Genomic DNA, 27,808 nt, shown 5'->3' with positions numbered 1-27,808 from the left:
GTGGCGTTGTAGCCGTTTTGGTCAACCCTTGAAAATAACATTATGTCAAATCTCATGCGATATTTCGTGATCTTGCAAGATGTGTTAGTGCTCATAATATATTGTAAATTACTCTCAGGTATAACCACACCATCACATCATTTTATTCTGTAAAATAAACTGTTATAATTATTTTAGTGTTTTCTAAGGCTGTGACAGCCATCTTGAATTGGATTTACTCCAAAGGTGGAAGATGTGCAATACATATATCATGCATTATTTTCTACAGTTTTCATCAAAATTCTTCCAGTGGTTCATGAGATAATTTGGAAACGCACCCACAGGCGTGGGCAAAAACATTATCGTCCACCTTCGCCTTTCGGCGGCGGGTGTTAATTGTTAATATACGGTAATATAACAAAGTTTGTTGTTGCGTTAAAATTGCATGACTTTTAGAACCCTGTTCTGCGCTGACGTCCTCTCTGAATGTTTTCATGCAGCTGTTTCAGGTCCCGTCTGCCAACGAGTGGAAGACGATCAAAGTGAAGGACATGATCTCTGACTGCGACAATGAAGAGGTCTTCGTCAAGTGCAGCACCTGGACCAGTGACTGCAAACGCATCATTTGTGCCACCATACATGGTGTTTTGGTGAGGATTAAGAAGGGAAATTGAAAGTCTTGGATATGTGAAAGCTTTTATTCAGCAGTGTTGCATTCTGTTGTGTGACGTCATCCACTTTGCCCTCCTTGCCCTTGTTCGTCACTTCGCTGAAGAAAGCAGGAAAGGGAGTATGTTTTCTAGAATGTCTAAAGCATGTGTGTTTTGGATGTGAATGTGGCGCACCTCCTCTCTTGAGCTACCCAAAATCAGATATTCTTGTCCTGTAATCAGTCTGGGCCCTCCACATTTTCATTCTGGGAATCAACCCAGCACTGCAGAGATGCCTCAGCTTCTTTCTTTGGCTTTCAGGAAGAAGGAAAAATATTTTACCCGAGAACTTTCTTATTGAGGCTAAATGCGGTTGCAGCTTTTTCCCTCCGCCGAGGAGGATATGTTTTAGGTAGCGTCCGTCCATCTGTCCGTCTGTAATTTTGGTGGTGATCCGGTCAAAGGTCAAGGTCACAGATCAGCCCGTGGTCTGACTCTGCAGCTCAATAACAGGAATGTTGAACTCCACAGGTGGACACCTCATAGGTCAAGGGTGATCACAATTGATTTCAAGGTCATTGGGTCAAAGGTCAGCATCACAGTTGACCCAGTGCTCTAACTGTGCAACAGTGTAATGTAGGAATGTCCAACTGCACAGCTGGACACCTCATGGGTCAAAGATGATGCCTGTTCATTTCATGGTTCATGGGGTCAAAGGTCACAGGTTAAAAACTACATGAGACCCTTTTGTTTCCTCAGCCAAGGAAGTTCTGTTTTGGCTGTGTCCATTGGTTTTTCTGTCTGTTAGCAAAGATCAGGTAAAAGCTAACAAACAGATTTGGATGAAATGTTCAGGAAATGTTGGGGTTGTCACAAAAAACAATGGATTAAATTTTGGTTCTGACCCAGATTATGATCCGGATCGCACTATTTTTAATCACTCCGTGGTCTCGGTGGAAGTTTCTCTCCGAGTGCTTCTAGTTCAGTATGTTTTGTCTGAACGTAGAGGCAGATTAGACTCTGATGTGTTGTTGTTTTGCAGGTATTTGATGTTGAGACAACTGACCTGCTGTTGGAGATAAAGACCAATCGTCTTGGCACAGTGCAATACTGTCACGCCTGTCCTACCAGTAACCTGCTGGCAATAGCATTCTCAAACTACACTGTGGAGGTATAACACTATTCATCCAGTTATGAGGAGTTTTAAAGTGTGTAAAAAGACACGTCCTTTTGAATCCCAAAGTAACACTGTGTGTCTTTTAGCTGTGGGATCTCGAAGAGAATAAGAAACGGGCCGACTGTAGCGGCCACCTGAGCTGGGTTCAGCGTGTGCAGTTTTCTTACGACGGCTCACAGCTGCTCTCCTGCTCAGACGACCAGACTGTCAGGGTAAGTGCCTACATTCTGTTACCGGCTTGTAGAAACGCTTCCAAAAACCAAATCAAACTGGCCTCGGTATTGAACATCACAAGTTAACTAATTGCGCTTTGCTTCCAATTTCCCAAAGGCTACTTTTCATCGCCTAATGAGGAATGCTCAGAAATAATGGGAGCCCAAAGAAAATTAAAACAAGCTTTATTATATAGGAATGAAATCAGTGTACATGAACTAATTAACAGTCTAGTTTTATGTGATTTATATGGTTGTTTTTTTTTTTTTCAAAACACAACTTAATATTAATGTAATGATTTGAACAATTTCCATTGTTGTCACTAGTTAGAACTTTATTTTATCTGTTTTGTTTTTTGTTTTGAATTACAATTGGACCATGCCTTTCACAGCGTTGCACTGGAAATTGTCTGAAACTTATTTAAAGTAAAACGACAACAAAAATCAGCTTTGTCAGACCAACATAATGCAAGTTTTAAAATAAGCCTGTCAGTTAGAAGTTAGAAACAGAAGATAAAATCTAAAACCTAATATATTATGAGTTATTAACACAAATAAACGATAAATTGCTTACAATACAAAAAAATACTAAACCTGACCTGAAACCTTATTTCTTTGACTTTTAGGAAATGTAATGATGATTAAATTCTGGTGAAAAACAAGTATTTTAGGAGAAGGAACGTGTGGTAAATGAAGTTAAATGTATGTGCTTTTGTTTTCTAACTGTTTAGTTGTGTTTTTATCTTGTTTTGTAGTTATGGGAAACAAAGAAGGTCCACACATCTTCAGCCATCTGCCTGAAGAGAGATTCAGACGTTGTCTTTAACGGCGAGGAAGTGATCGTGTCGGCTGCAGACAACTGCAACAGACTGCAGGTACGCGGTAGGGTCAAAACCCTTCCTGTTTGTTTAAAGAAGGAATATAAAGTTGGAACGTTCTCGTTTCCAAGTGCAAACACACCGTGGTGCGCATTTGTTCGCTTGTTATTAAAATGATCGGGTGTGTGTGTTTGTGTCAGGTGCGTGACGGCAGAACGGGATCGGTGCTGTTCCAGTCGGAGGAGACGTCGTCCAGGATCCGATGTACCTGTCTGAGCAGGGAGCCGTCTGCTGTGGGTCTGGGCCAGGAGAACGGCAGTGTGCGGGTAAACACACACACACACACACGAAGTACATGGCACGGCAGTAGACACTTATTCAAATCTGACCAAAATTAGTTATTGAATTAATCCCTTTTCATGGAACACAGCAGGCGTGGCCGGTCCATGATCATCCGCCCCACAAAGTAGTTCCTCCTAATAAACAATGTGAATGACTTAATTTCTTAGCTTTCTGTGTATTGTTTTGGTCTGAGTGTTTTTCAGCTTTTTTGACAATTTTAAAAACATTTTATTGTGGTTCATTCTCAGATTTTTGACTTATTTGCAGTTAGACGGCGGTACAGGTCTCAGACCTTGTTCATCAGTAGATTTAACATGTTGATTTAACAGAAATGTGACACAAATTGTAACATTTGTATGGTCATTGATTCAGCCCCACTAAAATTTATGCTCAGGAGCCACTACTGGAATACTTTACTGTATTTAAACTGTTGTAAGGTTAAATGTTGTCTCAGCTTTTTCCTAATATCAGATTTATTTGAACAAAAAAAAAAGAATTAAAAACAATTTATTCCTAATTTGTTGTAAGAGAGAGATTGTCCTGATGTGGTATTGCAGTTAAAGTTGATCAGCTTGCTCCTACCTCGTGTATACCAGATGAACGTTAGCAGAACTCACTTGGATATCTGAGTCTGTGTGAATAAGCAGAACAAACACAGTTTTTAGTTTCAGGAAATGGTTTGCATCTTTCCAAAGAAGGAGGCTCAAATTACAAGAGCTATTTTAAAATTTGCCTCGGTTGTGTGTGTAGGTATGTAAGCACGCTAATTCCTGTCAGTATATGGAATTAGAAATCATTATTGTTTTTTTTTTTGTTGTTGTTTTTGTTTTTTAATCTCACGTCAGCAGAGTCCCTTCTCTTGTCTGTCCTGTCAGGTGTACATCAGGTCAGCCACGACAAAGCTTACATCTCTTTTTCTTTTCACTTACCCCAATTTTCTCTCTCTCTGCTGTTGATTTGTATTCCCAACACTCCTCACTCGCTCTGATTTGATATCTCACTTCGCATATTGGACTATTTCCTCTCTTTTGTTTCGTTTTTTTCCTCTCCCCCTTTGTTCCGCACACCTCCTTGTTCTCCTCGCTCCGCTGCAGTTCGTCTCTGTGATAAATCGTTGTACATAGAGAATGAGACCCTAAAGTGCTTTGTGGCAGCTGTGTGTGTGTGTGTGATGTCTTTGTGTGTTGTATGTTAGGGCAGCCCACGATGTGTGTTTTTAAAACTCCATTATCAAGCGCAGTCCCCTGACACACGAGTGGCCAGGCCAGAGTCCTCCAGCAGAGAGCGGCTAATTAATTAAAAGGTTCTGCACCACTAATGAATACAACTTGCTGATTTTAATTATAGCTCCGCACCTCATCCTGACCCCAGAGATAAGTGATGGACGGATTAACGGGACGGGAGCACAGGTGGTTTAAGGTCTTGAACTAGAAGATTTTAGAGAAAAAGAAGGATCAGTTTCTGGAAGAGCTGTTTAAGGATTCTCACCTGGAAATCCCAGCTCTGCTCTAAATTTCAGTGACCTAAAATTGAAAATGAGTCTCTTTTTTTTTTATATGGAAAATGCGTTCGGTTACAGTTTCACTATGAGAACTGATCGTTTTACAAGAATAAATCAATGTCTTCAGCATAAGCTGGTGTATCAGACTCCAGTTTCTATAAACTTTGTCTTTTGAAATACATTAAGCATTGGTGCAAATAAACACCCCTCTTTAAATTTACATAATAAAAACACAACATTGCACAAAAAGCTCAAAGGTTTGGGAACCATGACCATTTTGGCTCAGGTGTTTTTGCGTGATACCCAGCTTTGTTTCGGACTTTTTCGAGCGTCCCTAAATTCTGTGGCATTGGGATTTTACATTCACATATTGATGCAAAGTAATTTGTCAGAGCATAGAGAAAAGTGGAAGAGCTGGAACTGAACTCCAGCCAAGTTTGGTTGGTAATTTTTAATGCTCTTCAGCATTTATGAACATTGACGTTGAAGCGTTTGGTTTTCTTGATTTTAATTTGTGTGTGCTTCTTTTAGTCTGTAATGAACTGTTGTTTTGTTTTAGATCAAATGTCACCCTTTCCGTGATTTATTTTCCCTTCTATAAAATTTACAGCTGAATGTGTTCCTATCAACTATATTTGGACTTCATTCATTTCTTTATTTCTTGCTTTTCTCCCCTGCACTAACACCAGGTGGCGCCCTGTGACAAACTCAGGACAGCAGATTATTGCAGTTTGTCCATTTTTTTTCTCCCCTCCCTCCTCCATGTTGACTTGTATGTAATCAGTGTACTGGAGGAAAAACAATCATAATGATTCAGGGATGGTCTGATTTAATGGTTTTGTTTTACTGATGTGAAAAGTTGACAGATTCTTGAAGAAAATGTGCATCAGAGAACCAAAAGTCCCTGGTGTGTGTGTTTAATGACTGAAAGAGCATTGTTAGTGTTTGTGTGTTGTGCGGCAGGTGTCAGGGCTGACAGCTAGTCAGGTGCTAAGGACGGTTGGCTGCAGGATCCGTCGCCTGCTGACCCCCTGCAGGGGGCTGGTGCTGGCAGTCGCTCAGCGCTCAGGCAGCGTGAAGGTAGCGTACGGTGGAGACGGTGTCGAACTGTTTGCATTTCAGAGCGTTCAAGAATCACTAATTGTTTGCTCCTGTGTGAGTTTTTTTATTTGCCTGTTTAAAATGTTTCGAGTTAATTGGAACAAGTTGACTGTGTGCTGAAGTTATCAAATCGTGCGGAATCAGCCTCCTCACTGGCCTTCGTTTGTCTTTTATTCTTTATTCCCCTGACTTCAAAATATTTTTCGCAATGATTCAACGATTTGCTTATTCCCTCTGCGGCGCTTTTTTTTTTTTTTTTTTAAGCGCTCCGCGTCTTTTACTTTTTAAATGAGCACAAAACCTTGAACCCTATGTTTAAAACTCTCCGAGACGTCCTCACACGGTCTTTTGAAACTTGTGTTTGCGCATGTGAAGCTTGACAATCGCGGCTGGCATGTCCTTGGGCTTGTTCCTGCACAAACATTTCAGCCCTCTCGTCTGAATACTTTACTGTCAGCCGAGAGTTGCTGGTCTTCCAGTTAATTTGTTCCTTTATAGACAGGCTCATATTTATTTAAAAAGGGGACAATGCACTTTAATCAACAGTTAGACAAGTTAAAAGTGAAAGAACCTGAGTTAGTGAAAGGTAGTTTTCATTATAAGTCATGAAATCATTTTGTTACTTTAAGTAATTTTGTCTAAATTTGGGCATTTTAGGATATGTATTGGTTGGTTAAAGGTCCAGTTAGTGTGGAGAAGATTTTTGACTAAGTTATAGCCATCAATCAACCTCAAAACTGGATCATTTCTATATAAAAAGGTCTGTTGTTTTTGGAGTCTGTGTGCTGAAACTAACCAAAGGTGCTTGTCAGCATGGAGTTTTGTTCTGAAGTAGCGTTCTAATCAGATCCTTGTTCATAGGAGCTCTTTGTGAAAAGCTCTAACCTTGTCCAGACGTCTACGTGCTTTTTAGAAATTTGCGTCAACAGGCAAACCAACAATTTTTTAAGTTACTTCTTACCAGACATAACTCTGTTTATGTAATTACGTGCTCTGGCTGCTATGATTAGAGGCTCTGTGAGAAAACCTTGCTGTCGTCTTCATCTTTGTTGTTCATAATCACAAGAGCGGCCTGCAAGGACAAACAGATGGCGTTTCTTTCCTTCATGAAATAAAACTTCAGTCCTTTTCTTGCCGTCACGAATTCCCCGCTTTTCTTTCCTATTTGCGCACACCGTATGTGCTAATGTAAAACATTTGATGGTTAAACATCTACACGGATGCAGCAGTCGGCTGAAGCAGACTTGCCAAAGCTCTTTCAGGTTTTGGTCACAAACATGATTGTCATGATGCCACTGTAGCGATCCTCTTTAACTGTGGCTTAAAATATGTCATGTTTCAGTTAAGAGAACAGATAGCTCAGAAGAAAACGTCGTTCTAACAGCCATTCTGCTGGTGTGCCTATAATTTCCTTGTTTATGTTGAGATTAGTTAAAGCTCGAAGTCGATTCCAGGCTGTAATATTGCAGAATCTCCTAAAGTCCATCTCTCCATCTTTGTCTCTTTACCTGTTTGTTCCTGTTCACGTCATTTAGCCAAAGGCAGGGTACACCCTGAACAGGTTGCCACATCTCCCAAAGTCAACTTTAAATATTTTGAGAAGTTCCCACCTCAGGAAGTTGTTAGAACACTGTACTTTAGCTGAAGCAAGTGACTTTCCTAGAGCTGCATTCTTTGTTTTTGGTCTCCTGCAGTAACACCTGCAGGGCTGTCAGACAGTCCTTTGTGATTCTGACTAGACTGAACTATCGTTGCACTCAAAGCTCTTTTTGTTTTGTTTTTAAACTCATCAGTTTACTTGTGGCACTTTGCCTCAGTGCTTCTCAAACGCCTCCTTTGTATGTCTTTGCTGTTTCCCTACGTATTTTTTTGCTGCAGCTGATGTTCATTTTGCTGTTTTTTTTGTCTCGTCCGTCCAGGTCCTGGAGGTGCCCTCCGGTAAGCTTTTAGCCACCCTTCTGGGGCACACTAAGACTGTGCTTCACTGCCAGTTCTGCCAGAGTGGCCAAACGCTCATCACATCCTCTGAGGACACCACCATCAGGGTAGGTTCAGCTACTTTCCTCAGCTTCTCGCTCCCTTTCTTTTCCTTTTTATACTTCTCGTGTTTGTTTCTGCTTGTTTATTGCTTCACCTTTTCTCATTCATCATTCTGTTCCTCATCCATCCTTCACCTTCTCCTCCTCCTCCCTATTTATTGGCATTCCTTTCTACTCCTCCCCCCCACCTTAGTTCCCATTTTTCTTCTCGGTTATTGATTATTGTTCTCCCTCCATCCGATCCTTCACCTTGAGTAAAAATACTAGCTGTAGTGAATCATTCATCCTCAGTGTTTTGGGTCTCTGCGGTGCCCGCCCCTTCCCCTACCTGTTAAACTTGACCAGCTTCTCTGTTGGCCTCTTCACCCCTCCACACTTCATCCCTCTTTTCTGCCCCCCCTCTCTTTTTGCCTCTGGCTACACCGCTCTCAATAGCTCTTTATCTCCCTCCTGCTCCTGTGTTGACCACATGCAACTGTTTGTGTGTGTGAATGGTGAATGTGTGTGTACATCAGGCTGTTACTCTCTGTCAACCCCCACCGTTTATGCTCTGTTGCTCACTTTTCCCTTTCCTCTGCTCCTCCCCCTCTCTCATCTCGTTCGCCTCCTCCTTCGTCTCCTCTTTTTGCCCACAGACCTGTCCACTGCGGCACCTCCTTCGCTCTCCTCTCCAACAGCAAAAGCTCCTCATTCCGTATTCATGTGGCTGCCGCCTGCAGCATCACTATTCTCACACCATTCCGCAGCTTATTCAGAAAATATTCAGATTCATGCTGTTTGACTTGCGCTTGCTAGGAAATGCGAGTGTGTATTTAGATGTTAATGCGAACGCAGAGTGAATAGAAAAGACACCGGTGTTGTTTGGTGATGGAGTTTTAACCTTCAGACCAAAGAGGGGAAAAGGATCAACATTGCACACTGGAACGATTTCACCGACACTGACCTAAAGATTCTGTGTGGTAGTAGCTGAGACTGATCCCCTGCAGATATTCTAACAGACTGAACCACTGATTGGATCTGAATAAAACTTTCAGAAAATAATCAGTGGATGTATACCTACAACTGACCAAAAATGGGGTCAATCCAATTCAAGATGGCTGCCACAGTTTATCAACATAATCCAAAACATAATCTAAAAAGCAGCCTTTTTGGTTAAAAATTATACCTAAAATGTAAAAATGTCTGTACAGAGAGCTACACTTCATCAAACATTAGTAAATATTTTGCTTTATTGTTGTGTAGACGAGTCAAAATTTCTTCTGTGACACTGAAAGTGTAACATTGATTCAAAGATACATAGAAGTGACTAAAATCTTCCTCATTTTTTTTTTGTAAAAAGTGGCTATTATTTTCCATCCTTTTATCCTTCAAAAGCTGAAAAGTGTTTGAAAAATTCTTACATTTTGGTATGTTTGTACACAATTTAAAAAAAAAAAAAGGCTCAGAAAAGCATTGCTACCACACATTGATGCATTGCTCCGATACGTGTTGTCATGACTGGGAATACTCTGCGGAGCGCACAGGAGGCAAAAAGCAAAAGTATGTTACAGAAATGCTGATATTTTATTTAAAGCACACTGAGAATTCCAGACAAGCATCACAAATGCCAGCTGTTTTTTTTTTTCCTGTTAATATGTTTAATAATTGTGCAATCATTCAAGAAAGCTTTCATTCTTAAGAAATATTTTCTTTTTATGAGGGAAAGTTTAAAAAAAAAAAAAAAAAGGTAATCAGGCCTTCAAATTAGGTAAATAAACCCTCAGAGGAGCTGCATAAAATGGACAAAACTGGGTCACACAACAGAATAGTCCCAAGCACAGCAGCAAATCTACAGCAGAAGGGCTGAGAAAGGAAAGAATTAGGTTGCTGAAACAGTCAAAGTGGAGACCTTGGCCTGACTGAAATGAATTTGAGAGTTGTGCATAAAGAAACGCCTGCAAACCTCAGCGAAACAAAGCAGCCGTGTTTGGAAGAATCGGTTCCCTCACAACAATCTGAGAAGCTGAAAAATGTCCAACAGGAGATAAATAAGAAGTTCTATAAACTTGGATTATGAGATATAAAGATGCAGATAAATTTATTTGCACACATTTGTTACAGAAAGAAAAACCCACAAAGGTCACTGAACTTGAAACTGACGAAAGTAGTAATAAGAAAAAAAATTACTGAAATTCAGTCATTGCTTCTGAATTTTGGCTTTATATTGATTAAAAAAAAAAAAGTTTGAAACTGGCCTTAACACAAAGGATGGTTCACCTAGAAACGATAATAATTTGACCTCGGGGACACGTTAAACTAAGGTGTGTCCTGTAGTGACAGGGTACAAGGAATTTGATCTATATCTGTACATAGTTTGTCACAGAATGCCTCTGTAATTTTGGTTTAATAAAAAAGAAAAATGACAGTGTAATGTGTCTTGGATTGTTGCTTATCTGTATGGGTATCCAAGTGGTGAACGGATCGTCCTCTCTGTTATCTCCTGTAGGTGTGGAAGTGGCAGTCAGGGGAGTGTAAAGTACTTCAGGGTCACAAGGAGCAAGTCAGATGCTTCTCTCTGCTCTCCGACTCAACAAATGACTCGAGACTACTGTCCTGGTCCTTTGATAGTACCGTGAAGGTGAAACTCAAACACACACACACTCTTGCCACATTTAACAGCAGCATAAAGTCAAACTGTAAATAATCTGCCGTCCTTTGCTCATCGTCAGGTGTGGGACATTGAGAGTGGAACAAAATTGCAGGACATCGAGGCTCATCAGGGAGCCATTCTGTCCTGTCACGTCTCGCCAGACAGATGTCTCTTTGCGACCACCTCTGCCGACAAGACCGCTAAGGTTTACTGCTGACACACACGCACACACACTTCCTCATGAGATGAGACATATCTGTTTGTACCTCCAGTAACAGCATGACCTATTACACACCAGCATCTTCCATCAGATCGTCCTAACTGTTCACTTACGGCAAATAAACAAGGATGTGTTGCTGTGTGTGTGATCTCTGAGGCTAAATGTTTGTCCGGTGTGGAGATGAGAGCCATTAGAGACGAGTATGCATCAGATGGCTGCAGGTCAGTCTGTCCTCCTCCATACTTTCCCAGTCTGAATGCATCTCGCAGTGCTGCAGGCCAACCCACTCAGCAGGTTGGCTGCCCCCAGCTGACCCACCTCCCTATCTGAATGCAGTGCCTGCCAGTTTACCAACACCGCTGCGTCTGACTTTGGCCTGACTTTGACTAAAAGGGCCTAGCGAGATGTGGCTTTCTGTAAATACAGTAGTTTCCAAATCACCATCTACAGAGACGTTCACTGCGCTGTGGACAGAAGGACGAGCCGAACTGTATTGCTCTTCGACACCAGGTTCTTTTCACCACCATCCCACAGTCTCCAACAGTTATGCAACCGTTGAGAACTATTTTTGTTCCAGATTAAAAGAAACAACAACAACTCAAAGCCAATCTAGCTGGCATTTGTTAAATTACTTGATCGAGAGCCCCTGCTACCAAGTTTCACACAGAAACTCGAACGTGGTTGCCAACCACCTCGGTGAATGTGTGTTTTATGAATTTGGCAAAGATCATAATTGAGGTGTGTGTGTGTGTGTGTTACTCAGGCTGGTCAGCAGCCAATCACATTGTCCTTGGTCTCCAGACTGACTTAGGCCCTTTCTGCCTAAAAAAAAATAAAACATAAATCATCAAAGTCCCTGGTTTCCATCTATCTGGAGGTCAAAATTTTTTTTTAGCAATGAGTGGCTTTGAGTGGCGACACAAAAAAGAGTGCTTTGTTCTGTTCTTTTTTATTTTTTTTTTTCGTTTTGCCTGACCTTCAGATAAAGAGATTTGTGTGCAGATTTAGTTTGCCTGCCAAATGAAGGGCTTAATTATAAGTCGTGTTATTTCTGTGCAACGTGGGGTGCAAAGAGAATAGTAAGGGAACTGAAGGGAAGAAAGGCGTTTAAGGGGAACAATGGATTAAAAACAGACGGGGGGGTGGAGGGGGCAAAAAGTGAAAATGAGAAATCCAAAACCAGCAAAGTGTGGAAGACAACACCCATTAACAGACAGAGACACGATGGCGACACAAAGCAAGCAGCGCACTGGCACAACTGTCTGTACTCGTAAGATTTATCAAGGATGACGACTGTTACAGGATGAGCAAAAAGGACTCTGTTTTGTATAATTGTAGTTTATCTTCTTAATTCTTGCTTCAGCGTCTTTGTGTTTAAAAGAGGATGTAGCTGTGTGTTCAGAATTGGTTCCTCCATGATTATTTAGTCACTCATGTCATTAGTTCATGCAGGTTTTGTTTTAATTGAGTCTTCCTAATGGATTATTTTCTGCTTGTAGGTGTGGCGCTGTGATTCTTGGCAGTGTGCGTACACGCTGAAAGGTCACCAAGAGTGTGTCAGAAGCTGCCGGTTTTCCTGGGATGGCCAGCGCCTCGCAACGGGGGATGACAACGGAGAGATCCGGGTGTGTATCTGAGAATATTTTTGGCCCTTCCTTTTGCTTCAACAGTTTTTATTCTGTTAAGCTGGGGGGAATTAAAAGTAAAGAGTGTTAGGGGTTAAAGGCATGATGCAAAATGAGACGTGGTCCTTGTGTGTCAACACATTAAACAGCTCTGTATTACTCTCAGGAGATTCGGCGGCGGTGCCTTCAACCATCTAATTTTCCGTTCAAAATACAAAAAGCAATTAAAGCAGTCAACATTTATTTCCACAATTCACCCTCTAATTACATGTCATCCCTCATTTAGATAAAGTGCTTACTCGTGATTAGCGCCGTGCACACGAGAGGGGCTGAGATGAAAGAGAGGAGGCAGGGCTCCTCCTCGTGAGGAGGTGTAGTGTAAGAAGTTGGGGAGCGAGCAGGAACAGGAGGAGCCGTCAGACGGTGGGAGGAGGAGGAGGAGAAGGCTCAGGCTGCCAAATTGGATCTCTGAGGCCCTGCAGTCTGAACGGCTCATGTAAAAAAAAAAAACAAAAAAAACATAAATAAATAAATAAGGAAAAACAACCACAAAGTAAAAACCGTGTGTGAGGTAGGCAGCGACATGCATCCTTCAGCCTGCAGCAGAAAAGTCAAGAACCCGTCAGCGATCGGTCGTTATTCAGAAATGACTGAATCCAAAAGGTACAATTACATAACGTGCTGAAATCTCCTCCGTCTCCATGGAAACGAGTGTGAAGAAGAATGCCAACAAATAAATATAGCTGCATGTGTGATGTGTCATTGTCAAATAAGTATGGCGCTTACATAACATCTGTAAACCAACACAGTGTGCAGATCGAGTCAAGTTTGAATCCTAAACCCTTATAGTTCTTATTTAGTACAGTGCAAAAGTCTTGAGCTCCCTGTTTTTATTTCAAAGGAACCAGACTTCTTTTGAATCTTTTACAGTGGCCACGTGCAACGGTCCTGCTGGATTTCTGTTTTCCAAAAAATGTTTGTTTTTTTTGCCTTGGCTGCTTGTTTTGACTCAGCTATTACCTAAAAAGTAGGCACATTTTTTTGGCACGTTATTCCGTTTGGAATGAGCAGCCATGAACAAAGTTCTTCAAAACACAATTAAAATTTGTGTTTTTGCCAAGTTGTCTGTTTTTTATAGATACAACATTGGTTCATTCTTTGAGTTTGGGTATCATTATTTCTTTAATTATTCATAGATCTGTAATATGTGGCTTAAACAAAAAAAAAAAAAATCAAACTAGTATTACTTGAAGGAATTCGTATCTCAGAGTATATGACAAAGATGACTCCTAGCTAACACCACACCCTTTTTTTGCTAAGTATGTGTAAAATTGACTGAGTTATAGCTATTTATGTGTTTGCTATGGTTAATTAGCTGTGGCAGCCATCTTGATTTGGGTTGACTCCAAAAGGAAATCAGTATTAAATATATATATGCAATGATTACTTTGTGATCATTAAAATCCATTTAGTGGTTTGTGAGCTATTGTTCTAACAGACAGACAATCTAACACACACAGACACAACCAATTGCATGTTTGCCTGCCTATCAGGGTGGCAGGCAATAAACATCCTGCTATAATGGTCTTCAAATGAATGGAAAAGATGCCAATACCCTTCCAAGAACTTTTAAAAGACCTTGAAAATTGTTCAAAATTACATAAAAAGTACAAGAATGCCCGGGTCCATGAAAGCAAAGTGTAAAACCAAAAACAAACAAGCCAAAAAAAAAAAAAGTTGTACCTCAAGATGTCAGTGTTTTAAGTTTCAGTCATCCAGGTCACATTGATTTTCCACTATTCAGCCACTTAAGTGGCTCAAAACCTTTGCAAGATTTGGATCATTCGGTGCTGTGCATAATTTCAAACTCCTTTTATATCACTTAAAAACAAAAAAAAAAAACAGTGTTTATCCTCCTAGTCACCTTTGTCACGCTTGGATGGTGAAGAGAAGCACATGGTGACCCAGATATAATTGGGTTACAGCACTGCAAAATCAACTCAATGGGTCTGTTTTAGGACAGTGGTGTTAAAGAGACAGCAGTCAAAATGGAGTCATTTGGTTAGACATGACAGAAAGTGCTCCAGAAATTTACAGTTTTTATAAAATAAATAAACTTATTCTCGATCATCACTGCAAATTGTTAGCTTTTAAACTCTTTTAATGGAGTCGCTTAAGATATTAAAGTTCTAGACTTTAAGGAGATCCCTGTGCGTAAACAATGTATTATTCACAAATGTTTTTATTAGCGTCTAATACGTTAAAACAACCACTCTGCCTTGTTTCACCATCTTGTTAGTAAAGTACGGTAGCCCAGAAGAGGCAAAATAAACACTGCCTCAAGATTTTTTACGTTTGATCTTCTATTGATTCAATACAACATCATTTCTATAAGCCTTTCTTAGTAATCACCAGCATTTCTTTAGTTCATTTTATTTAATGTGGGACTGTTTTTGGTTTGTTTGTTTGCCACAGCTCTGGAGAGTCAAAGATGGCTCTTTACTGAAGATTTGTTCCCAGGACGGTAAAGACGGCATGGACTCCCTCCACGGAGGCTGGGTGACAGATCTCCACTTCTCACCGGACGACTCCCTTCTCGTCTCAACCGGAGGCTACATCAAGGTATGCAACCGCGAGCTCGACCTCCAGGTGAACTGATCAAAATCCCGACAAAGAGAGAGCAGTTTCATGTTTGGCAATGAAAGTTTTGCTCAGTCTCTGGATTTCTTTGAATTGATTCTCTACTATCTCACTTAGCTGACGAATAAATCCCAAATGTTGGTTTTGCTTAAGCGCCTGTGTGTGTGTCAGAGAAAAAAAAAAGATCCCCCACCGCGTTTTGGCGGATGTAGAATTGCTTTACGCTTTGCCACACTTTATTTAGGCCTTCATTAGAGAGTTAATTTGCGAGATGACAGAAAATTACACCGAGAGAAAGGGCAGAGATTGGAAATAATAAGCGTCATTAAAACACTGTTTCCTGCTGGGTTCGAGCCAGAGATGAAGATGGTTTATGGTCGACGCTTTTCTGGAGATTTGTTTTACGAGGAAATAAAACTTAGTTCCATAAACTGGCACGGCAGAGAATATTCACTGTTAAAGAAAAACGAGAACGATCGGTCACCAAGTCCTTTTAATAAAACAACCTCACAAATTATAAGTAATGAGCTTTAAAGGAGTGATTTAAGCTAGATTACTGGCTCAAAAGCATTGCTCTTCTGCAGGGCACTGATAGGTAACAGATGGGCAGTGGACAAAAAAAATATGTGTTTTGTCCCACCCACTGATGTAAAGCAAAAACTGGTCAGCATAATAAATAATAAAACTACGAACCTTATTTTTCTGTGTCCTCCTCGTACTGCACAAACAGTTCTAAGTCATCAGGGAAGGCAACGCGACACCATTCATCAGTGGGAAATATTCACCAGCATGGATCAAGCCAAGATTACCTTGGCACAGTCCAAAGCTTCTATTCCATCACATAGACTGATCCTAATCACTGACTATACCAATAAATTTGCCTTGCTGCTGGTTAAATAGTGTTGTATAGTAATATTAGCCCACACGATGAGTTAATTCATGTTTATGCCTTTTCACAGTAAAGTATACTTGGCTGTAACACAAATGAAAACAAGCTAAGACGATGGTTAAATACACACTAAACGGATGTTATGTATTTTGTTACACACACACCCCGGGAGGGCGTTAGACAAAATGAAGTTCCAAGTAGAATGTGAAGTTTGTTTGTGTTTTATGAGTATTTGCATTATTTGTGGCTTAGTTTGGAAAATTGGCTTAAAAAAATGAAGCACAGGCTTCTGTTCGACGCTGTGCCTCTTTCTCAACCAAGCGGCATGACTAGTTGCTGCAGCCAATGGGTTATTTTCAGCTGTGCAGAGCTTTGCTTCCAATTCCATAAGCCTCACCAGCAGCGCAGTGATAAGCCTTCGTTTATTGCAAAAGGGAGCATAGGAATAACTAAACATCTGACGATCTGAGCAGGAGTAAGGGAAGGGGAGCAGGAGGAGACAGGAGTTTAACTGCCAATCTAGCCAGGCCTTAAAATAGCACTTATAAAACACAGTAAGATGAATATAAGATGCAGTCAGATTTAGTTTTATTTGCTAAGTTAATTCTCTTGCTTATCATAACAGATATCTATGAATATTACCAGTCTCAACTCTTGACTATTTTACCTGAGCAAACGCAGGTATAAAAGTAAGTTGTTGTCATGAAAAATAAGATCTGATGAAGACTTACTGGGCTCTCACTGATGCAACTGTCTGCGTGTGTTTTTTGGGACCTAAACCGATCTTCCGGCTCGAGCTAGCGCCGCTGTGTTGACAGTTGTATTTGTGAGCACTGTAACGACCTTAAGTGGTTCAATAAAAAGCAATTAGGCTTCATCTCTTATTTTCTGGCGGCGTTTCACCTCTCATCCAAAAAGGCTCGTTCAGTTCTGCTCGCGGTTCGGGAGTGTCGGGCTTGTAAGTCGTCGTTAGAATGATCTCACCAGCAGGAGGGCCGTTAAGGTCACACGAGGCCACGTTTACTATTGTTGCATAGCTGCCGGTCGACGATAAAACGCTCATTACTTTGGAAAAACCTGTCAGTGCCACCTTGTGACGTGAGGGGAAATAATGCGCCTCTCGGTTATTGTCTTTACTGTTGCAGCAGATGGGGTCACGGAGCGGCCAGTCTCTGCTGGATGCTGATTGACTGTTTGTTGAGGGATGATGTAATCCTCCCGGGAGAAGCCTTCTGATCGATGAGGCTGTGTAGCTCACATTACTCCCGATGCTCTGCGTGGGGGGAGGAGGAGGAGGGGAGGGGAAACTGTTGTATTCACGGATGCGCTTTTGTTTATGCCCGCGCGCGTGGGTCGATGGAGATGTTTCTGTTGATAGCAGCGGATGCTGCGGTTGAGGCTTTTTATAGAGGGATGGCCAATACAGATCATCATGTCATCTCCAGCAGATTTCTCATGATGAGCTCATGAAGCCTGGAAATGAATCAAAACTTAATTACAACCTCGTATTTTCCTTTTTTTTTTTTTTTGCTAGTTAATTTTGTATTTTGTTTTTCTTGAAAAATCTGAAGATGTAAAAATAGTCAGCCGTGTGAAGGAGGCTATTGGATAGAAATGAGAAGGGGGTTAAAAGCACTGAATGTAATAAAACGAGATCATAAAGTGCTAAATTAAGTGCTTTAAACTGTATGTGGTTGCAGCTGAGTTATGTTAATAATGGGAAGGAAGGGGAATTAAAGTTAGCGTCGCTTTCAACGGTGTTCTTATTTTTGGGTCGTTCTATAAAAAGGCAAAATAAATCAAAATAATCTGTTTCAATCAAATGCAAACACTATGCATCCCCACATAACTTAAGTCAGTATTTCTGATGAGGTCAGGTTTGCTAAAGTCTAAACTACTATTACAGTTGACTGGTTGGGTTACATTTTCTTAGTTTTTCGCCTTCACATTGAGTGATCATGAAAATCCAGTAAACAGAAAACATTTTAGAGAGGAGAGAGTCTTGTAGGTTTACTGGTTCTGTGTCTGTTAATATATTTGTTTTTCGAGTTCATGATCTTCGTCATGGCGACAGTCATCCTTAAACAAGCCTAGCGATGCACAAATTGGTTTAAAATTCAAACAGTTTAAAGGTTTTTTTCTTTTTAATGCACTTCTAGACCTGCTTTTACAGACCCAGGAGGAAGTATAAAACGCCAACGTGGAGGCGGCACCGACTTGTTGCTCCAGTCAAGGTGACACCTGCGCGTACATATTCATGACTGTTGACTTGATGGATCGGCGTGTGGACGCGACGAGAGGTGATGGATTAGTCTGCCGTTTGAGGGGACTTCCTGTCTGTCACAGTAATTACCTTGACAGATAATGTAGCCCCCCGGACCAAGAGGGCATAAAGATAATGTCGACTGTCCATTAGCTTTAATACTGGTTGTCGGCGTGTCGTCTGCTTAAAGTCAACAAATGGCTTCAGTTTCTAACTCATATTTAAAAAGGCCTCTCATATCTGATCTCTTCCGTGCCTCTAAATTTTAAATATAACGATAAAGATTCCATATAAATACGAAGCAAGAAACATAATAATCAAAATAATAATTTGTTGGTTAAAATTTCGAGATGAGTTTTTCTTTTGTAATTATCTTTCTGTCAGTCTTGGTGGAACGGTTTGACAGCCATCTGAACGTCCTCGTAGGGATGTTTGGTTTGTGTTTATTCTCAGCTGGGGTAAAGAAGAGACTTTCATTAAGTGGGATCAAAAAGATGGACTATAATGTGCATTTGGATGATCCGATGTAGACCGATAGATATTGAAGTTTGTCCTGAATATTATAAAAGCTCTAAATAGAATTGGGAGTATTGTGAGGATGGGGGGTTTGAGAACCACATATCATGACTAGAAATGTGTCATATTTTACATAAAAATAAGCTGTTGTCATATTATAACTTAAACTAAAGCTTACATGATTCCATCTCGATATTGGTCTTCACAATTTTTTTTTTTAACAATTTTAAATAATTTTGATTGTTTTACTTACTTAATGACAACAATATATGTGGCTACAGAGCAACGAATTATGTAGTTGTAGTGTTTGTTAAAATAGTCTCATTGTTTGAACAAGTTCTATTATCTGCCTCATGTTAAGCTGCTAAATTAACAAAACTAGTCTGTTTAAATAAGACTAAAAGGCTGGAGGTTAACTTGTTTATATTGGTGCGCATATTTCATTATTCTTTAATAGAAGCTACCAATTTTAATTGTAGTCGTTTTTTTCTGAACTATAATCAACAGCATGCAAACTTTACTTTGAAACTTTAGTTTTAATTAAAAATTCAACTGTGATCGTCATAAAACATTGTTAAAAAATAACTTTTTTTAAATTATACAGCACTGCCCTTCTTGCTTGAAGTGTAAGAATAAAGTGCTTGGTGCAAATAAGCTCAATTAAAAATGGCATGAAGATGTTTTTTCCTTATTCACCATAGTATAGATTTTAATCCCGAGGCTAATCTATGTATCAGCATAACACATCTCCATGTGAAGCTCAAAATAATTAATAATAAACAATCCAACAAGTAGTTTTCTGCCATTTAGCTCTCATTACATAACTTTATGCTCATTTTTGGAAGTTTTCTTACCAAAAAATTAAATGCAATCAGGCTTTTTATTAGGAAACTCATCTGAATCTCACCTTCATTACTTTAGTGACAGTAAAGAGGAGCGGAGATCCTTCCAGGGTTCATGAAGGATTCTGAGCTAATAAAGAAGTTTACAGCCTTGACCCTTAATTTCATGAAAAGCACTTATAAAACGTTTATATAGATAAAGTCTTCTCTTAATGTAGCAACTGAACATAAGCTGTTTGGCATCGGCAGAGAAGATTTGGCAAGTTTTTAACGGTCGCAACCCACACAGTCAGCTCTGCTGCTCAACCCGTAAATGCATTTTCCTTCTCTGCTGTATGTGGCACCATTCAGGGGACATAAACAGGCTTTCCAAATGTATAAGATTTATTGCCAAGAAGCATTGTTACAACAAAGAAATAATTCGTTATTGTATCGCTAAGATAGATTTTAAGAAAATGAGAATTTAGTGTTTAGCATGAATGCGAATCCTTATTAAGGATTGTTTTCTGGATTACCATTTCACTGATTGTAATCTGCTCCCGTCAAACGTGTCTCCGTTCCCAGAAATCCACATTGTTCAGACGAGGTAGTAACTACACCTCGACCTTTGTCGCCGTAAGAGTGCGTTGTGAAGACGCGGTTCTGTCTTTAATGCAGACAAAGCACGGGACGGTTGGTCTTATCAGATACGGTGGAGAGTTTCCGGCTATCAGATGGCGTCTGATCGAAGCTCCAGAAGCTCTCCACGCTGCGCCCCGGTGTGCTGCTGTTGCCGCTGAGCAGAATGATGTTGTTCCTGGTTTGATAAGAGCCGGAGAAGTGACAGCAGGCGATGGCTCTCGCTCAGATGGAGGGTTGATACGAGGCCCACGGCGTTGAGGTGTTTTTTTTTTTTTTATTGTGTGTGTAGTTTCTGCTTATTGTTGTTATTTGGCTTCCTGTGTGGCACAAACTTTTTATTTTATTTTTATTTTTTAACTCGACTGTCTGTGCTTTTGCCGTAATCTTCTCTGTGGCGGCTTTTTTCTTGTCTGCTCGTTCTTGCTGTGTGTTTTATGACTCCCCCCCTCTCTGTGTGGTTGGTTGGATTGTGTTAGTGTAATTAAAAGCAGCGGGCCATTGTGTGGGGGTATGTGCTTGTCTAATTCCCTGTTGTGAGAAGGTACCAGTGTAGAGTGTTTAATTAAACACTTCTCATGCACCTTATCTGCAGCATTGCTCTTTCTAACATACAAAACTATGTATAAAAAAAAAAAAAGAAGTAAAAAGTACCTAACTGGAAGTGCGTTTCTGCAGTGTTGTGGTTCACTCGGAGAAAGTCCGTTACATCTTACACCTATTCCCATCATTCCTCCTGCCTTTGCCTGCTCTGGGTCCTGCTGTACCTGTCTCACACCTGGCCTTTACACACACACACACACTCCAAACAACAATGAGACAGTCCTTCACGGTGTTGTTGTCCAAGAGGGAGGCAGCAGGTGTGAAAAGGCTCGTTGTGCCTGCAGGAACACACTCGCTCTCCCCCAGCAGCCCAGAATAATTCACACTATCATCCAGCAAACAAAACACTGAAGTGTCTCTCTGTAAATACTGACTCGGATTCTTGCAAGCGTCTGATTTTTATCTTAAGAGGGGGGTCAGATTCGAAGGAGCACAAAAGACATCTTCAGATTTTGTCTTTTTCACTGAAGCCGTCATCAGGGACACAAGGCTTCCGTCCATTTCGGTCACCTCTGACTCACTTATGCCACTGAATGTTTCAAATGTTCTTTAGCTTATTATCAATGAATTACCATAAATTAGTGGTTGGATTTTTTTTTTTGTAAACGTGTCAAGCAGTTCATCACTTTCATGCAACTCGACACATAGCTATTTATCCCATCTTTCTGAGTTACTAATAAAGTTTTTGCATCAGTTTTTCCTTGATATTTGTAATGAGTTAAGTAAGAAAAATGTTCATTATTGCCCAAAGGCGAAGGTGACCTAAGAGGGCACAAAAGGGGCTACAACTCAGTCAGTTTTACAGATACTGAGCTAAAATCTGGTGTGGTAGTAGCTGAGACTGATCCCCAACACCTAATCTGTGCACTAAAACTAAAATTTTGCCATTAACTATTTCAAGTTGACTTAAAAAAAAAACACAAAAATGGCTATAATTCAGTTAGTTTTACACTCATTGTGCTACAGTTCGATGTGGTTGTAGCTGAGAGTGATTCACAGCATGTCCTCAAATTGCTTAAAACTTGTTCATTAATAGTTGGAGTTAGCCCTGCATGTCTGTTAGCGAAATATCTCGTGAGCCACTTGGACGGATATCAGTGAAGCTTTCAGAAAGTGATCGTTAAAAGTACAACTATAACTGTTTAACGCTTGGAGTCGATCCAGTTCAAGATGGCCACCTTAATGAATCAAACTTAAGCAACACAAAAAGGTCTACAACTCAGTCAGTTTTGCAGATGTTGAGCTGACATTTGGTGTGTTGGCAGCCGAGACTGATCCCCAACACATAATCTGAGCGTGACATATCGTGCTATCGCAGGGCGGTGGGTGAAATTCATTCTGTCAAGGAATGCTAGGTCTTTAGTTCATTCGTTGTTTAATAGAGATACCTTCGAGGTGCCAGAAAAGGGAAATAATTACACTTAAGACACGTCCCAGTTGAAAAGTACGCGTGTTTGTCTTCATGCATCAAGCTACAGATTTCTGGGTAGCACTGAGCCCAGTGAAGAACGTCTCCGCTCTCCCTCTGAATGAGAACACTTATTTTTGTCTTTCTTTTGTGCCGTTCCACACCCACATTTTCGCGCGCTCGTGGCAAACTCGCACTCTTCCAAGCAGACTCTGCCCAGATGCGGGCAAGTGTTTAAGGAGACTGTTTTCTGCTGCCATCACTGTTGACAGACGTCAGCTCTCAGACGAGCCTGCAGATGGAAGAAAAAGGGAGAAACACAATTTCACCTTATCTCGGCTTCATACTCCGTCCTCGCTTTCATTCTCAGTTTGTTTTTTTTTTTTTGTTTTTGCTCCCAGAAGACTTGTCCCTCCCCTCCCAAAGTTATCTCACTGTTTCACACCTTCATTTCATGCTTCTTCCCACTGACATTTTTGTTGTTTATCCACTTTGGTGACCTTTCTGTTTGCTTCCTGTGTTGTCAGGACTTTTAGATTTTCACTCCTCTGCATTACTGTTTTCGTGCGTGCTGGTGTTTTCATAATAGGCCAGAGGAGCTTTTATTTTTTCAGAGGGCTGAATTGAGTTTCTTTACCGCTTCTTCAGCCTGAGCCATCATCATTAGGCGCAGACGGCGAACCGTTCCAAACGGTCATCACTCTAAGCAAGGCTCGAAAGCAACGTGCGGCAGAAGGGAGATGAGACGAAGGGGAGAAGGTTGCGCTGACCTTCCCTTAGGAGACGGTTGATGGATGGAAAACCTGTCAGACATTAGGAACCGGTAGCAGCAGCAGCCGGCGCAGCTCTGACGGGAAAAGGATGGGGTGCAGGGTAAAGGCAATCATCTCTCCAAGGTATAGATGGAGTATGAAGTAGTCAAGATTCTGTATGATGAGATCACGCAAGTCACGAGCAAATGTAGCTCCTTTTTTCTTGTCTAGGCAAATATTAATCATTCTTCAGCAAGGTTGTTCATTCTGACGGTTGTTTGCATTTCAGGGTTTATAAAAATGACTCGTCAAAGAATAAATAAATGTTTTGTAGCGTGTCAAAGAAGCTTAGCGCGATGAAACTTTAAGACACTTTGCTTTAATAAAATTTCAATCCTTACTTATTATATTCCAGGAGAATAAAGTGGTGACTGATTAGTATGAAGCTCGACACCCGCTATCAGGTGAATCTTGGAGTAAAATGCTCATTTGTGGGAAATAATGGCGCCAAATGTTAGTTTTGATCTCCAACAACCTTTTAAAGACATTTGTTCCAACACACAGTGCAACACCATCCTTGTTGTGTACCTTGTAGACAACACAAAAATTGGATTTCTTTCATATGCAGGAACAATAATAAGCTTAAACTATGGATTTATATATATTTTCAGAGAGCATGTCAGCTAGCTTCCTTTACAGAAGTTGTTAAAATTGGTTCTAAATCAGCACACCAACCAGTAATATTTGTAATATCTTTTCATGATCTGAAAACGTGTGCAGTGCACATATTTTTTTTGAAAATCATCATAAAAACTGTGTAATGCATGAGCTTTTTAAGCAGATATTGCTGAAGTTATTGCAGAGCTCCAACATTCAGCTTCTTATATATCATTTCCTTTCTTCTGTTCATCTCCGCAAGTTAAATTAAAGCTTCCATTTCTATGTTGCTGCACTTCAGCACAAACTAAATGCAATAAACTCTTAAAACTTGGAGCGTCGTCGATGCAGTCTGTGAGTACGATGGAGCACGGCTTTATTTATGGCAGCCCAAGTCTGCTTTCTTCATTGTGGTATATTCTTAGATGACTGTTTGCAGCATTGAAGTTCAGTTTTTTTCCCCTCTGTGTAACACTTGAGTACAGTGAAATCAATTGGCCGTAAATGGAAATGACAAATTTTGACAACTTCTGCTTTTCTGTCGGGGACAGGTTTGGAAAAAGGATCCGGTGTTTAGCAGGACGCCGCGATGGTTCGGGCAGCGTTCAGACTTTTGATTTTGTTTGGCTCTTCTTTTTTTTTTTTATCATCACACTGTTCCAGAAACGAACATCCCGCTGCGCAGCTCTAGTGTAGACGCAGACCTGCCTCTAAAAATACCCTCACACGCTCGGAAGATCTAAAACAACCCCGTGTGTGTCTTTTCTTAGGTTTTCGTCATTTTGACTTCTCTATTCAAAAGATTACAGGAATGCATATTCGAGCGTGCTCACTCCACTCGTGGCATTGTACGCCCAAGTCAGAGAAAGCAGAAGCAAAAAACTTTGACAGAGGCTAAAATATGGCCTGGATTTTTTTGTTGGGTAAAAACAAGCTGGTGAAATATTTAACTGGCCGTTGTTTCTCCCACATTGCTGAGTTTTGCAAATCACACCAAAACGAAACATGAGTGTAGATGGCACTGTAGTTCAGGAAGTAAAAGGAAAAAAATAAGAGCAAGATGGTGGTTAATTTGTTTAATGTATGATTATGTTTAGAAAAGCAAGGCATTCCCTGAAAATAGATGTCTGAACGGCCGATTTGTTTTACTGCAAAACCTGAAAAAATAGTCTTTCAGCATTATTTTGGATGCAACTGACTCCTAAAACTAAATTCTCCCTATTTCTCTCTTTATTTGTGTGTTTTAAAGAGGACATGAACACAGATCTTCTTATAATAGTACATAATAAATACGGTCACTCTTTGTAGTTTTCTTTTCCTTTTTTTTGTCCCTTTTGGCGGGTTTCTGGTGGAATTTCAGGTGAGAGGAAGTGAATAAAGCCTGATTCTGTGCGATGGAGAAATGTGCCGAGGATTGAGTCTGCATCAATATTTCAGTAGATGGAACCTTGCATGAATAATTCAGCTTCGGAGTCACACTTTGGTCCCCCCGCACTCAAGACTCTTGACCTGGTCGCGAATGACACTCACCTGTGAAGTCCTTCACTTTTTTTCCTGATGAATCGGAGGTGGCTTTTACAAAATCACCTGAATCCACTCCGGGAATGTATTCCCTCTTGCTTTTTTATCTCCCTCCTCTGCCCTCATCCATTGTGTACTGGCTGAGGTTTCTTTATGATTTGATTAGATTTTTTTTTTTTCAAGCTTAGAAACTGTACCTACTCCCCCTGGACTCCGTAGTGGAGTTATTTATGTAAGAGGAAGATGAATTGCCTCCCTCAACCGTTCTGAAAGACCCAATCATGCTGTCTCACACAAACACAAGCATTGTTCTGGCCTTTGCGAGTACACACAAGACAGTTTTTTTTCTTCTTTTCCCCCTTACGTAAGTGATGCTGACTTTCCCTCGGGCAGTCTGAATAAGCAGACCTATTTAGCCTTTAGCATTAGATGTTGAGAACCCGTTTGATGGTAGGTGGGTTACTCACACTGGCACTATGACTGTGTGAGATTTGACCTTTGCAGACGGCACACTGGGTGGATTATTTGCCAGACAGTTCGCAAACAGCAAATAAAAGAAACAAATAAAAAAATATTCAATGTCAAAGTTTAAGCAAGCTAGTTTTAAGGACATTTGTAGGGTGTTGTTCTTGAAACAGATATCATAATCATCATGGCGATATTCAACAATAATATCACAATAGCATATTTGTCAAATATTGTCCTTTTTTTGCTTTTATAGCAATAATTTCAGGTTTGGAAGTTATAAATTTGTGCTTCTAGTTATATATGTATATAATGCCATCAGGCAACAGGAGTATCATTTTAATCAGTCGTTTGGGTGTCATAAAAACACTTACAGACAATCCCAGCTGCATTATTTAGTCTTACCTAGCTGTCTAACTATTAGCTGCGTTGTCATGTGTATTTGAGAAATAACCTGATTACCCATTTGCAAAATGCGTCCAGAAAGTGGATTTTTATGAAGACAGCGTTTGTCTGTCAAGAGAAGAAGGTCAGTACACATCAGGACAGTCCAGAGCCATTTACGGTTTTTGTGCTGAAGCTCAGAAATGACATCAGTGCCCGTCTCAAAACTTCAAATACTTATTTTTAGGCTACCATAAGCAGGAACTCTCACTGTGGTCTCCTAAAACGAGGGGGAAAAGCAGATTTGGTCACGTTTTGTATTGAGCTTTAGTTGTGTGATGCATACAAAAGGTTGCACTTAAATCTGAGCTTTCCAATAGTGGCAGACATGAGATCTTTGGTAAATAGTACAATCATAAATGTGTTTGTCTTGTTTTATCTATGGCAAACATTGTGTCAGGGATGCTAGGATGTGCTTTATCCGGTTACATACCCCAGCTTGTTCAACTGTTTCAGCACAATAACTGGCAAAAAACCCAGATTTTTATTGGTTATATTGTTGTTTTATCAATTTATTTATTTAATTCCTGATAAGTGACTGATATGAGGATACCAGGATTAGGAATTATCCAAATGAATTTCAGAAGGTTTGAATAAAGGTTTAGGTTAAATCCTTAATTCACTGGCTGTGTCATGCTTAACTATTTCCTCGAATCAAAATGAAGCAAACTGATGCAAGTGACACTTAAAATATAAATGTCTTATTTTATATCACTGCATTGTTGTAGTTTATCAATAGCTTTCCACTTAGTTTCATCTGTATGCTTCAATCTTTTATTTATATTCCTTTTACACATCTAAACAAAAGCACATATGAGTTTTTTTTCCTCTTTTTTTTTTTTAGATGTCAGAGTATTCAAACAATATGCACACTAAGCAACCTAAAGATCTTCACACAATGTGGTCAATTAGCATTTACATGCATCACTAACTCCCATAAATCAGCTGCCCTGCAGTGATAGTGTTAATATCAGCCATCTGAAGAAGGAAAAAAAAACTGTTCTGGACTTGTTGCTTTAATAAATGTATGATTGTTTGTAGAGTCTTTTACATCTTTTCTGCTCTGGTCTCTTTGTTTAGTTCACATGTAAACCTTCTATCCTTCTATACGCAGCTCTGTTTTCTTTTTCCACTTTGCTCTTTCCTGAGTAAAAAAAAAAATCGTAAAATTAAAAATTAAAACACAAGCTCATAAAATATGCATGCCTTCTACTCAAGTCTTATCATCTTTGTATGTTAATGATTCATCATAGTGATTTGCAGCTTTTTTTATAGTGAAACCAGTTCGACTCTGAAAATAACATCATTTTCTCACATTTTGTCCACGTCTCTTTCTCTTCTACCACCGAGCCACCCAAAAGTGTTAAACATTTATTTTGCCTCTTTTTTTTTTTTTTCTTTTTGTTGGTTCTTTTTTATCTAACCAGCTGGAGGCACGGAGGGTGTGATGGTTGCTCCTAATATGACAGAGTTTTATGATTCATTTGTTGCAGCTACTCATGGATTGAAGTCCTGTTGTGCTTTGACTCTAGTTGTTTTCTCTCTTGCTTTTAGTCTGCGTGTGGTTTTGTTTCTGCCTAGACTCTTACATTTTATTTGCAGCAGGACTGTGGAAAGGCCCGAGGGTCCAGACAACTTGAGTCAACACCTGATGCTGAGTCAAATCCACCCGCTTGCTTCGTGCTCACAGTGAATCCAGCCTCTGCTGGGAGGTCTGCGGCCCACACCTTTCACCTACTGTGAACCACCCAGACGTCCGACAAGCCTCAAATTACCATGACAGACTTGTCAGACTACCAGATGAGTAGGATTTAAAATAAAAAGAAAAAACAACGATGCAACTTGACCGATTGACTCGCGGCTCCAGACGGTGAATCACTGCCCCTTTAGCCAAGAG

General features: G+C 40.3%; 1 protein-coding gene across 2 annotated transcripts in view; it reads left to right on the top strand.

The window, feature by feature from the left end:
* The window catches only part of apaf1 (apoptotic peptidase activating factor 1), a 41,300-nt gene that overhangs the window by 7,924 nt on the left and 5,568 nt on the right, over window positions 1-27,808 (top strand). The window contains exons 17-27 of one of the 2 annotated variants that reach the window (XM_025004967.2): window positions 480-629; window positions 1,672-1,800; window positions 1,893-2,018; window positions 2,774-2,893; window positions 3,037-3,162; window positions 5,643-5,759; window positions 7,700-7,825; window positions 10,305-10,436; window positions 10,528-10,653; window positions 12,168-12,293; window positions 14,769-14,915. In XM_025004967.2, the coding sequence (XP_024860735.1) occupies window positions 480-629; window positions 1,672-1,800; window positions 1,893-2,018; window positions 2,774-2,893; window positions 3,037-3,162; window positions 5,643-5,759; window positions 7,700-7,825; window positions 10,305-10,436; window positions 10,528-10,653; window positions 12,168-12,293; window positions 14,769-14,915 (1,425 nt within the window). The remainder of the gene's footprint in view (window positions 1-479; window positions 630-1,671; window positions 1,801-1,892; window positions 2,019-2,773; window positions 2,894-3,036; window positions 3,163-5,642; window positions 5,760-7,699; window positions 7,826-10,304; window positions 10,437-10,527; window positions 10,654-12,167; window positions 12,294-14,768; window positions 14,916-27,808) is intronic. The other variant, XM_017411553.3, reaches the window with a different exon arrangement.

This window comes from Kryptolebias marmoratus, linkage group LG18 (genome assembly GCF_001649575.2).
Source record: "Kryptolebias marmoratus isolate JLee-2015 linkage group LG18, ASM164957v2, whole genome shotgun sequence".
Classification (NCBI taxonomy): Eukaryota; Metazoa; Chordata; class Actinopteri; order Cyprinodontiformes; family Rivulidae; genus Kryptolebias; species Kryptolebias marmoratus.
Note: the sequence above shows the minus strand (reverse complement) of the source record. Positions and strands in the feature narration are given on the sequence as shown.